A 13,164-nucleotide genomic window follows, 5' to 3' on the forward strand; every position below is an offset into this window, starting at 1 on the left:
AAAGGTCGCAAACCTTCCTCTCAAATAAATTTAATGTTATAAATACTTGAAGGATGGGGGTCATTTCAGAAAAAAGACCAGCTTTATCCAAACTTAATTAAAGTATTGACTAAGAGTTTCAAATATGTCTGTAGGATTTAAAAACACAAACTCCTAAGCATGACTCAATGGTATTCATGAGCCTAAGTCACCTTGTCAGCCCTGGAAATGAATATTTATCATATAATATTATTTTTATCAACACAGAAAGCTTAATTTGTTTTACTTTGATAACTAATGTTTCATGACAAGTTAAAAAACACTATCTTTGGATGTATTTTAGAAATTACATCTTTAAAGAACATTATATAATTTACCAAAAATAATATTATATTTCCAACTAATACGCAGCACATTTTCACAGATGTGTGTAGAAAAACATGTATAAAAGAAACTCATTTAAAAAAATAATTTCAAATACATAGCAACTGTTCTTAAAGTAATTTATTTTTTTAACTTGTAATAATCACAACCATATTTCAAACCATAATTCTATGATCTAAAATCTCTTCAGTTTACCAAAGTACAGAGGAAATGCACTTCATGGCAACAATGGTTCTAGCTGGTCCAAGTTAACAGGAATCCTGATGGTAAAGTTACATATTCAGCGTGGAATTTTATGAAGACTTGATGAGATGTAGCAGTAAATGAAGCAATGTTGGTATCCTAAAGTTAAAAAGAATAAGTCCAGATAGTGTTTCATCTCTTTAAGCATTTTTCTGTAGTGATGTAACTATTAGTATCAAAACAGGCAGTCTGATCCTGAGAGTATGTACCCATGTAAAGGCAAAGTGTGACTTAAGAACTATGGCCCAGATTCAGCCTTCTGTTTCTGTTCCAGATACTGAAGCGCAGGGGCTGAATTGTACTTACTGAATATTAAAGCACTATATGGAACATCAAGCATCTCAGTTCAGAGACAAGAAATCCCTGATGTTATCCACTAGATGTCACTAGACTGTCTCCATTTGGAAAAGCCTATCTAGACCAAACTTCCTAACAGCATCCAGCAGAAGCCCTTTAGTTACCTCTCGTATGGAAATGCTGCACAAACAACATTAAAAAATCAACATTATGACAAAATATAGAATACATACCATCCCACAGTATGGTCCAGTTGGGGGATAGGTGGCGTTTGGTCCGTTGTAAAGTATCAGGTAGTTTCTAATGCAGTCACCTGGATCATCAATATAGATGAAAACAAAGTTTACTTTTACGGTTCTTCCCTTTGGGGCAAAAATGACCCATTCACAATCAGTATTGTTTTGGTAAGTTGCAGGATAGTCTGGGCTGGTAAATGAACCAGTTTCACCATATAAGGTTCCTCCACATCCTGGAAAAAGACAGTATTAATTAGTTATTATTTATTTTAGAAAATACCGCACAATGCAACTGCTCATTTTAGCATGCTTAGGGTTACTGTATTTCCAGTTCCACAAAAGAGGACTCCTGTTGGGGGGACACCTACCTCCAAACATACCCCTTGCCCTGTCAATGCCCCTCACTCCCAATCTGCAGCCCCCCAGGCCCTGCTGCTGCCACTTATTCTCAACCTGCAGATCCCTGGCCCTGCCAGTGCCCCTCACTCCTGAACCACAGTCTCTTCCCCCGCCCCCCACTCTTCCCCCTGGCTATCAGGCTATGTTGGTGCCCCTCAGCCCCAACCCACTGCCCCCCCCATCCATGCTGCTGCCCCTCATTCCCAACCTTCAGATTCCTGGCCCTGTTGGTGCCCCTCACTTCTGACCCGCAGCCCCACATTCCTGTTGATGCTCCTCAATCCTGACCTTAGCCCTTGCTGCTGCCAGTGCCCCTCACTCACAGCCAACAGCCCCCCCACCCCACTTGTGCCCTGTGCCCCAAGCTACAGCCCCCCAGCCCTACCAGTGCCCCTCACTCCTGACCTGCAGCTCCCTGCTCTCCACAGCACTGCCGGAGGGGGCCCCCAGCTGCCCCCATCCTGACCATGCTGGAGTGCAATGGCTCCAATTCATGCAAGTGGCATCAGAGTCAGGCTCTGGCCTGGCCTTTGGCAACCCCTGCCCTGAGCTAGGGCTCCCACACCTTGCAAGGTGGCCTGGCCATGCCCCACCCCACCAGGCACTGTCTCCCAACCATGCTGCCCCTGTGAGAATGGGCACAGGGTTCTGTGGTGCTGGCCTGGCTCAGAGCTCCCCAATGCCCTCAAAGAGCCCCCCCACCCTCTTTCCCCGTTGGAGGGTAAGGCACTTCCTTCCCCGCCCTACCACCAGCCCAGGTTCCCGACAGCTTCCTCCAGCACCAGTAGGCACCTGCCCCTCTCATATTCCTTACACACATACACACACACACACACTCTCTCTCTCTCTCTCTCTCTCTCTCTCTCCAAGCCCTGGCCCTCCAACCACACTCCCCATAGGCTTACATGCATCCAGCTGCTGAGGCTGCTCCCACCACCTTGCCTGGCTGCATGCATGCCATGTGCATATGCATGCACAGATGCACATGGTACCCCCTGCCTCCAGTCACTCTCTCCTTGCTTCCACAAGCAGAGCAGAACAAAACCCCGGCTGTTTGTTCAGATTTCAAAAAAATGCCCAGACAGAGATCAGAGGATCCAAAAAGAGGACATGTCCAGGAAACCTGGACATATGGTTAACCCTAAGCATGCTGGAAAGTGCTATTGGTAGGAAGAGTGAACACCAAATAGGTGTAAAGGAATTTCTAGGTTCTAATCCCAGCTCCGCCACTCTAGAGCTGCCCTGAATCCCTGAAGCCTGCCCGGTCCAGTCTGCTGCCATGCACCTTCAAAGCAGACTGGGCTGGCTCCAGACTGCAGGTGTGGGCTGGGCAGGCTCCATGCCTCCACATGCAGCTCCCCACCGGAGTGCTGGAAGTACCATATGGAAGCACGGAGTGGGCGCAACTCAATGGCATGCAGCTCTCTCCTGTAGTGCCAGGCGTTCCATGTTTTGGCATGGAGCCAGCCTAATCTGGTTTGAAGGTGCATGCTAGCAGGCTGAACCAGGTGGGCTCCAGGGATTCAGGGAAGCTCCAGGGACTCAGCTGGAGTTGTGCACCACCAGAGGGCTCTGCCTGCAGCAGGCCAGGAGTTCCCTGAAGGTGTGCACCATGGGGAGGGTATGGTAAGGGGGCCCACACCCACTCACAAACCCCAGACCCACCCAAACACACCCTCACAAGCATTCCCCCACAAACCCCACACCCACCCACACACATTCTGATACCCCTTCACAAACCCTCCCAAAGCACCATGCACACTCACACCCCCTACATCTCTTAACAAACTCCACACATGTACTCACCCCCACACACAAATCCCACACTCACCACACCCCCACCCCCACACACAATATACAAGAGTAAGACTTTATTTTGAGCTATTATGCACTTACATTTGTATATACTATGCAAACACATGCAAACAAAATATTTTTTCTAAATAAAATTAAAATATGTTATAGTAGATGTTTGAGTTTTCATATATGATTTGGGCTTTTTTTCTGGTTCCAAGATGGCAAACCCCTCTTCCAGAAAGTGTGGAGGGGTGACTTCCAGTGTCAAAGGTTAGGAGTCGGAGGTGGGATTTCTGGTCCCAAGATGGCAGTGAGGGGGCAGGGCACCTGTCAAGGGGAAGAGTTACCCTTGCAGCCTTCAACAGCTCACCAAAAATTGTTAAGTGGCCCTCCAGCCGAAGTAACTGCCCACCCATGCATTATGTTATATATGGGTGGCTGGTTTGTGTTGCACCTAAATTGAACACACAGCATGTGTCCCAGACCCAGGGAACAGCCCCCCACCCTGGGACCCGTGGCTGTCCCATGGCCCATACTAACACTTTGGCCCTTTACAGACCCCCTGCCAGATCTCCAGGATTGGTGAGGGTACAGCTCTGGGTCCCAGTTCAGCCCCAGCAGTTTTGTGATTGGGATCTGACAAATTTTATGGCCCATCTGCATGCATGTGTGCCATGGTAGGATGTGCAGCTTTTGGGATGCGGTATAAAATTTCTCAAATTTCAATGTTGCCATTATTTTAACATCTGCTAGGGTCCTTAATTATTCAAGTCTTCTACAGTTCACTGAATGTATAAAGTGCTATTTAAGTGCTAAGTTTTAGTATGAAGAATCAGCTTCCACCATGAAACCTTTTTGTTTAAAGATTTGCCATAATTTATCAGGCCAGTAGTTTCCTTGCATTTTATGGAATTCAGGGCAGCAAGTAATGGACAACACTTTGTGGCACCTGTAACTTGTCTGATTGTGCATGTGAACTGAACAATGTGGAATCCATATACTGTCATATACAGCTATTCCTGCAAGAAAATGGTGGCCTGAATTTGGAAATCATTCATTGTTTTACTGGGAACTGTTTGTGAGATTTGTTCTATGCTTCCATATTACCAGAGGTATTTTGCCTCTTCCTTTGCAAAAAATCTTGCCCAAGGAATTACATCTTGAGATTAAACCAGAGTAGTTATATCAGACAGCATTAAGAATAGGTTGTATTGGGCTCATCTATACTGCCACCATGGCGGGTCCTGGGGAGATCGGAGCTGAGCATGCCCTGCCCACGTGAGTCAACTGATGTGCTCCAAACCTGGAAGTTTATCAGCGAGGCTGCTCCAGACCTGTACCCAATGGCTGCTCTCAGACCCACCTAGAGACCCAGGGACTGAGAGTGGGTGCTAGGGACAAACCCAAAGCAACCTCACCAGTGAGCTTCTGGGTCTAGAACGTAATTGTGGAGGTGGGTGGGTCATGCTCAACGCAATGCTCCGCAGGACTGTGGTATGCTGCCGTAGTAGACAACATGCATGTTGTGATCAGTGGAGAACTCCACTTAAAATCTGATGGCATGGCATAACTTGACGGTCCATTTATGACACAGAATGATCTAAAGTGATAAAGTCAGTATTTCTAGTTCTTCAAAGTGTTTTAAGCAATCTAAGACATGACTTATTAAGGTTTAGTTTAACCTCTTGCTCATTGCTTTAGAGATACTGGGCCTTTTAACCTGGATATGTTTACCTATGGATTGCTGTCTTACCAGTTGGTGATGAAGTCCAAGTGATCTCATATCCATCATGAGCAACTAAAATGTCACTCTTGAAATGTAGGTAGATAACCTGATTTTTAGGGAAGATGGGACTGGGCACAGTATTTCCACAATACCTGCCAAGTAGTGGGGAACTGGCATCACTTCCATTTCTGACCTATAAGAGAATATAAAACCATTGTTAACATAGGGTAACCATATATCCCAGTTTAGCTGGGAGAGTCCTGGATTTCAGAAGCTGATCCTGGCCAGCTGCTGAGAATTATAGTGAGCATCCTGGAAACACGGGGATGCGGGGTGCAGTCTGGCTAGGAGTCGGAGAGGAGTGGAGCACCTTGCAGGCAGGCAACACTGCCTGCGTGGCATACAACCATGACTCCATTGACTTGTGTAAAGCGGGATGGGGGGCAGTGTCCCAAATTTCCTGGATTATGTCCTGGATTTCTGAGGTTTCCATATGGCCAGTGTATGTTAATGTTAAATCTGTTTATAAACTGTACATGAAACAAAGCACAGGCAGGGTTCAAAGATTTTGTGAGTTTTATGTGTATTGTGATTTATGTTTCACGGTAAATATATACAGCAAATGGCTTTTTTCCTACTGTAAACTGCTGCTTAAGAGTGAGAGGAGACAGTCAATTAGTCTCCTATGGCTTCTTAAGCAACAGCACAGAACATAATATAAACAGTAATTTTAAATTAAACATTATAGTATGGTACATTTTCCATCTAATGAGAGTTGCTGGCTTAAGTTTAAACTTTGCATTTAAAATACACCTGTATATGTTTTGTTCCTATTACAAAATCTTAACATTTTGCAGGTGTTTTTACCTTTCCCCGTTAAGACGAAGGATGGGTCACATTACAAAGCTCAAGTTTTGAATATAAAATTTCCCAGAGTTTAGAGAATGATGGAGCTAGGACCACTCAAATAAATGAGTAAGGAAGGATCATAGCATAAAAGAAATGAAGGACAGATAATTTTCTCACAAAGAAACCTGATTTCTGATAGATGAATAAATTTGTGCTAGCAACTTAAGGATTCACAGCAATGCTTTCATTACTTGTGCAGAGACTGAATAAAAGGTTTGTGTGGACAGCAGAATAATAATCTAAATCAGACTGCGCTTCATTCAAGTGATATTGTTCTCACCTAGCCACTGAATTTTCAAACACCTTTGCAACTGCTCTATTTCTGCTGCTTCAACCCCTTTATCCATTATTTTCATACATTTGAAGGAAAATTTAACATTTATGACAGGTAATCCTTCAGCCTGTAGGGTTTTGGATATTCACAGATGAAAAAAATTACAATGTCAACCATACCACCTTGAAGTTCCCTCAGTGGCTAGGTGATGACATCACTTGGGTGAAGAGTAGCCATCTATTTTAGATTGTTACATTGCTATCCATCACAATGGCATCTTCAACATAAAACTGATACCTATCATAGTGTCCCCTGTAAATCTTTGGGCAGGGCTTGATCCAAGCCAGTTAAAGTCAATAGAAAGACTCCCTTTGACTTGAACAGACTTTTGAGCAGGTGAGAGTGCAAAATCTGTTAATACCTCTAAGAAATCACGTGAACATTGCCGAGTGTCTTCCAGATTGAAAGCATGGAAAAAGAGAGAAATTGTGTGATTCAGTGGAGCTCGCAGAATAATGGTACAATCCAGGTTATTGGGATGAAGACCAGGCCAGCCAGGACTTTTCAGATAACCAAATGACTGATTATATTCTCTGCTGCAACCTTTGGTGGGAGAAAGCAAAAGATTTATATGCCTTATAAATCTCTATATCACTTTCTGTTAACTATCCGTAGTTACAAAAAGGAATCTGTACGTAGATGGTTTAGGAACTTTTTCAAACTTACCTGCAGCTTGATAGGTAAACCTGACTCCATTATTAATCATATATTCCTCTGATCTGAAAGTCACAATGGCAGTGCGGCCATGAGAATAAAACTCAGGGATTGCAAAAGTTTCAGTGCCACAGAATCTATGGATTTGTCCACGGTTATTCTGGAATTAAAAATATAAGCGCTTTATAGGTGACTTTTAAAAGGTAATCTGGTTTCTTGGGTTATCTAACTTTACACTAACAGATCTTCTAGTAATTTAATAGGTTTCTGTATTAAAATCTGATTTCATATAGCAGTGTTAAGCAAAATGAACCCATAATTTAGAATTATCTGGGTAAACAAATGATACTTGTCACATATTAGACATTTGGACATTTTACATGAAGAAAACTGAAAAACCAATCGAGCAGGTATTCACTTTCATTTTTATAGTCTCCACTTTTTTGCTTCCATCTTTCCCAAAGCAACATTTTATAGAGATTACTTATCAATGGCTAGTTGTAATAGTTTGTGTGCTATCTATTCTCAGGTAACAAAACTTCCTTTTTTGATTATATGTAAAATGTCATTTTCCTATGGCATTCTTGCCATATAAAAATGGCCTCTGAACGTTAACAGTATTTACAGTTCTGATGATAACCATGAGCCAACAGAGACTAGCACCAGGACTAAAGGCCCACTGATATGTTTCTGGAGTTATTTTAATGTGCACCTTTTACATTAATCACCAGGGATCTGGGTTTTCCATTTGTCATGGAAAAATGTGGCAAAACCTGGCCTTTCTCATTTTAAGGAAAAACCCGGATTTTCTCCTTTAAAGGAGATTAAAGCAGGAAACAACGGGTTTCTTCTTGCAGGGTGGCAGAGTTCCAGTCTGCAAGGGGGTGGGGGGAGAAGCAGAAGGGAGATCAGGCAGGGGGTGCCATGTGCATATGCGCACATACACATGCACAGGTCCATCAGGCAGCCTAGAGAGCAGCTCCCTGCAGGTAAGTCTGGTGGGGCTGGGGTGGGGAATGGGATTGAGGCCTCCATAGTGAGGGAGGGAGGCAGGGCTGGGGCTGAGGCTGGAGCTGGAGCTGGAGGTGGAGCTGGAGCTGTGTGGGTCTTAGGACCCAGGGCTGGAATTCATGTCTGCAGGGCCCAGGAAGAGAGTGGGAAAAAGCCAAGGGCAGCTAGTCTTAGGGGGCCAGTGGGAGGCTGATTCCTCACTGGTGTGTGCGCTCCCAGGGAGGCATGGGGGAGTAAGGGGCACTGGCAGGGCTGGGCAGGCTGTGGTTCAGAAGGGGTACCAGCAGGGCTGGGGAGCTGTAGTGTGGGAGTGAGGGGCAATGACATCGGCAGGACACTGGCAGGGTACAGCTCAATGCCACAAAGTGTGTGTGTGGGGGTGCCCACAACAGGACCCACATCCTGGTGAGCAAAGGGGACAGGGGGAGTTCTTTATTATAGTGATTGAGGTGCTGGTAGGCTTCCAAATTGCTTTAAAATTGTTAACATAACAATAAAACATTTTGTTCAGCTGGTATCTATATATATAGCGGTGTTTCATTTTTACTCATGGCAAAACCTGGATTTTGGAGGTACTTTTAATCAGGGAATTTGCAATTTTTTCATCAGAGAAAACCAGGATCACTCCTTATCACACACTGGGTGCATCTACATAAGTTGCTTACTGTGCATTAGCCTAATACTGCGCACTAGTGTGTCACAACAAAAAACATGCCAATAGCCTACTGTACAGTGTTATTAGGCTAATGCGCAGTAAGTTTCACTAAATAACCATTCACTGGCACTACTGTGCAGTAACTCTACATACTACACATTTAATTAGTACTTTATTAATGAAGTACAGTAAAATCTCTGCTATCCAGCATTCAACTAGCTGCAATACTTGGTTAACTAGAATTTCTGGCTAGCCAGACACAGGGGAAAGCTTGCACACGGTGGCTACTGCTGCTTTGCATGCGGCCACCATGCCACCACACTCCCTCACCTCCCCATTTACTCTGCTGGCTGGGCACTTGGGCTGCCCTGTGCTTCTGCTGTTCTGCAGGCTGAGTTCCACTCTGCGCTGCACTCTGCAGCTGCCACCACCCCACTGCTTCCTGCTGCACATCTGGCCACTGCCACCCCCAGCCACCCTGGCTCTGCATCCAGTCAGAAACACCTGTCCTTGAGGTAACTGGCATTTTTAGATTACTGACACTTGCCATTCCCCACTCGTGCTGGATAATGGGGATTTTACTGTACTAAACTAAATGTGCAGTATCTCAGGCACATTAATGAACGTGTAGACATGCCCTTATTTCCATAAAAATAACATAATGCCCTAGTATGTTAAAATCAGACATTCAGTCACTACTAGAGGTGAATAAAATGTAAGAGCAATTTTCGCATCAGTAACCAAAGGAAATTTAGTAATGCTAAATGTAATAGAAACAAACTACATCCCTCTGTACCTTTTTATAAAAAACAATTTTTGGAAGGAATATTAACTCTTATATATCCTAAATATTCCACTGCCATGTGTTCATAACAACCTACCATGGAGCATTTCATCAATGTTAATTTTGGCAGATGACTTGTTTCCTGTAACTGTGGAAAGTTTGAAGTACAAAGTGGGCCACATTCACCTCTGTGCTCTAGACTTGCATAAGCTCTGCCTTTCCATATGAATCTTTAGTAGTACACAATGACTTGCCTGGGGCACCCTGCACATGGCTGAATTTCATTCGGTAACCATACTTACTTATTAAATTATCATCTTCTTTATACTCTCTGAAGGAGTGAGAGATCTTTGAGCAGAGCCATGCATTGTGCAAGTCTTACCACTGTGCGGTCCTGGAATTCCAGGTAATTCTGAGAGCAGTCCTGGCTGGAATGGAGACGGAATGTCTCTACTGCCAGTTTGACTTCTTCTTGTGGAGGGGCATCAATGATCCAAACGCAAGCAGTAAATGGTGGATATGCATTCGGAAAATTAGGTGATATTGCTGTCTGTTGGGTAGAAGTTGCGTTATATATTCCTCCACACAGTCCTGTTGGAAGCAGTAACAGCTTAATCATCTTGCTACAACAAAGCATACCATTCTGAAAATTCATATCTATCAGTCTCTGTGCCTGTATGTATCCACATTCAGATAAATGTATATTTCCCATATTCCCCTGGTATTTATTATGCCTGCATGGTGAACTGCTCTTGAGGCTGATGACTACCTTGAAGTAAAAGGTGACAGACTAGGTAGGACTTCATTTGGAATCTTGTACTCCTGGCTTAGCTATAGGTCTTTTGGGAGTTATAGCAAGGTATACCCTACCATTGGTGTATATCTATCTTGAGTTATGGTGTTGATAAGGGGATGATGGATTCATTGCTTACATGCATCCAGGTCCCAGGTACATGCACCTTACTTATATGTACCTCTTGTCTTTGAGATACAAAGCAGACAGACAACATACTTACTATCCACAGTTGTGTAGGTAACGTTGAAACCTGCCCTTTCAACAGATACATCTGTGGAAAACTTCACAGTCATGAAGTTAGTGGTAGAAAGAAAAGGAGCTGGAATGGTGGAGCCACAAAACGTGCCAACTAAATTAGCATTTTCATTCTCTCCATCATACAACTAAAAGAGAGAAAGCCTTTGATAACTCACAGGTATTTTGTCATATACAAATGACAATAAACAGTTTAACATACATCTAGTTCTCTGAACTCTTGTTTGACCTTAACATTTCTAAGAACATTTTCTCCCATTAGAAGAAGGAAGATGCTTTTGAGTATTATTGGTAGCCAGTAACTGGTGATAGTTTACATCTTAGATCACGACAATCTAATTTCTGAACATTCCAAGTCAACTGAAAACCAATGCCTATATTGGTCTTTATAGGCATTTTTAAAAAGAAAATTCAAACATTTCATTTTAGTTAGAAGCCATTTCTGTCACAAATATTTTGATGGAAAATTCTCGACCAGCTCAACAAAATATCTAATTTGACCTGGAACACCAGAGTTTGTCTCTCCTTTTCCTTGTCTTACATACTAGAGGATCAGACTCAAGAATATTCAAGACAGAATCTACTCAGTGTAGAGGAACTATTATCAAGATTTACCTTCCAGTGGTCTAAAACCAAAAAGTGCTTTTAAACAATCTATTACAATAATATAGTTCTTCAGGTTTCCTTTCAAGATGCTTGGCTTCATTTGTCTGTTTCTTTTTTCTATTTTTATTTTCATTTTAAGAATTAAGTAGGCTACACATTTATGCTTGAAGTCTAAGGATGAAAGCTTGTCCCCACTAAAGTCAGTGGTGAAACTTCCTTTGATTTCAAAGAAGGCTGGTTTTACTTGGAGACCTTACTGTAAGCTATTAATGGCCAACTTTTTTGCCCTGCAGCATGGATATGTGGGTTGGGTCTGCAGGCCAGATCCTGTCTGTGGGACCCATCCAGCCATATTTGGCCCCTGTCCTGCCTGCCATATTGTGGCTGTGGCCGCAGCCTCAGGCATACGGGATGGGCTCCACTGCACCAGCCTGGGCCTATGTATACTGGATTAGGCACCTCCACCCTTGCCCCAACCCCAGCCCTGGCCCCATAGGCACTGGATTGGGCCCCTCCACCCCAGCCCTGCATGTGCTGGATCAGGCCTCTCTGCTAGATCAGGTATCACATGTGATAGATTGGGCCCGCTGCCCCAGCCTTGGACCTGTGCATGCCAGATCAGGCCTGCTGTCCCAGTTCCATACTGATGAGATCCAGTGTACAGAGCCATGTCATCTGGTCTGTGGGACTTCACAATTTGGTGGTGGGGTCAGCGTTCCCTCTAAGCTGCATGGCATGTGAGGCCATGCAGTTGCACCTGGCTATGCAGCATGAGTGCACCTGTGTGGCTGTGCATGCCACATAGCTTACAGGGAACACTGGTGGGGGTGTGGTTGCTGTGTTAATTGCCACTTCCTGCCCCCCCCATCAAATTTCCAGACCCTTGGGGGACCCCATGTGCCATATCACACAGATCTGTGGTCCAGGAGTTTTGCACCCTGATCTCAGCTATTGAAGAATCCTGATGATTTAAAAGCAGCAATTAGCTTCTCAATTAAGTTCTTTCTCTACTAACTACATTTTAATTGTAGGTCCATTGGTGGAAGGTGTAGATTGTCTGTCTTGATTAGAATGCTAATTTTCTTACCTTAACATAATCATATCGGCAGCTTTGAGCTGATGGTGCTTCAAGAGAAAATGTGGTGAAGGTGAAGTTGATCTGCTTGTTTATAGGAGCAGCTATGATCCACACACAATCCAAATTTTTGTCATATCTGCCATTCATGTCAGAATCTGGAGAGCCAAAGCTGTAACTGGAATTGGTCAGATAACCACCACAGCCGTGCTGAGGTCCTGTTAAAGAAGCAAAAACAATTTTAAGTTATGATAGTTATTTACACATTCACTCTTATTTTAATTTAATGTTCCAGGCTTTTCTTTTATTCAGAACAGCATTTCACTGCTTATCTCAGGGCTGTTGAACTTTTGGCTGGGGCCTGTATGTCCCATTGGCTGTACCAGCAGTGGCTGCACTCAGTAGGGGCTGTAGTGATAGAGACCACAAGGCCCCCAAGCTGTGCCCTGCATGCAAGGGAGGTCCCCCCAATACCTGCTGTGCAGGGTGGGTGGGCATACAAAATCCAGGTGCCCCTGCATAGTAGCTTATCTCACCTGCAGCTCCCTCTGGGTTTCTCCATGATACTATACCACTGTCAGTTGCTGCATCCCCCAGCACTGTGGGTTGCATGCTGTGCTGCCCCATCCCCTGGGGCTGGGTTAGGCAGTGGAAGTGAAGGACAAGTGAGAGCCCAGGGGCCACATGTTACCTAACCCCTTACAGGCTGCTTGCAGCTCACTAGCCGCCAACTGGACAGTGCTGCCTTATCTCACAAGGCTATTGAGAAAACTATGTGAATGGTTAAAATACTTTTTAAAAATGCTAAATAAATGTGAATTATGTTTAAGGATAGAAAAATGAGTTTAAAAAGGCAAGTCACTGACACAGACAAAATAGATTAAATCATACATTTCCCTGATCTTCTTTAACCGCATAGGAAAAGCCATTAAAATGCCCATGAATGAACTGAAACTTAAGACAGGGAAGAATTATGATGGGATGAGTCAAACTCTTCAGCCATTTGAAAATGCTACCCAATTGG

At 43.9% G+C, this 13,164-nt stretch overlaps 1 protein-coding gene across 1 annotated transcript in view; it reads right to left on the minus strand.

The window, feature by feature from the left end:
• Positions 1-465: 465 nt before the first annotated feature.
• Positions 466-13,164, minus strand: part of CUBN (cubilin) — a 243,190-nt gene continuing 230,491 nt past the window's right edge. Inside the window, exons 60-67 of the mRNA XM_090049811.1 lie at positions 12,153-12,358; positions 10,425-10,587; positions 9,791-9,999; positions 6,971-7,118; positions 6,666-6,847; positions 5,089-5,254; positions 1,137-1,372; positions 466-705 (exon numbers count right to left, since the gene is read on the minus strand). Coding sequence (XP_089905937.1) covers positions 598-705; positions 1,137-1,372; positions 5,089-5,254; positions 6,666-6,847; positions 6,971-7,118; positions 9,791-9,999; positions 10,425-10,587; positions 12,153-12,358 — 1,418 coding nt within the window. The 3' untranslated portion in view covers positions 466-597. The remainder of the gene's footprint in view (positions 706-1,136; positions 1,373-5,088; positions 5,255-6,665; positions 6,848-6,970; positions 7,119-9,790; positions 10,000-10,424; positions 10,588-12,152; positions 12,359-13,164) is intronic.

Source organism: Crocodylus siamensis, chromosome 5 (assembly GCF_052110815.1).
Source record: "Crocodylus siamensis isolate JL-2025a chromosome 5, ASM5211081v1, whole genome shotgun sequence".
Taxonomy (NCBI): Eukaryota; Metazoa; Chordata; order Crocodylia; family Crocodylidae; genus Crocodylus; species Crocodylus siamensis.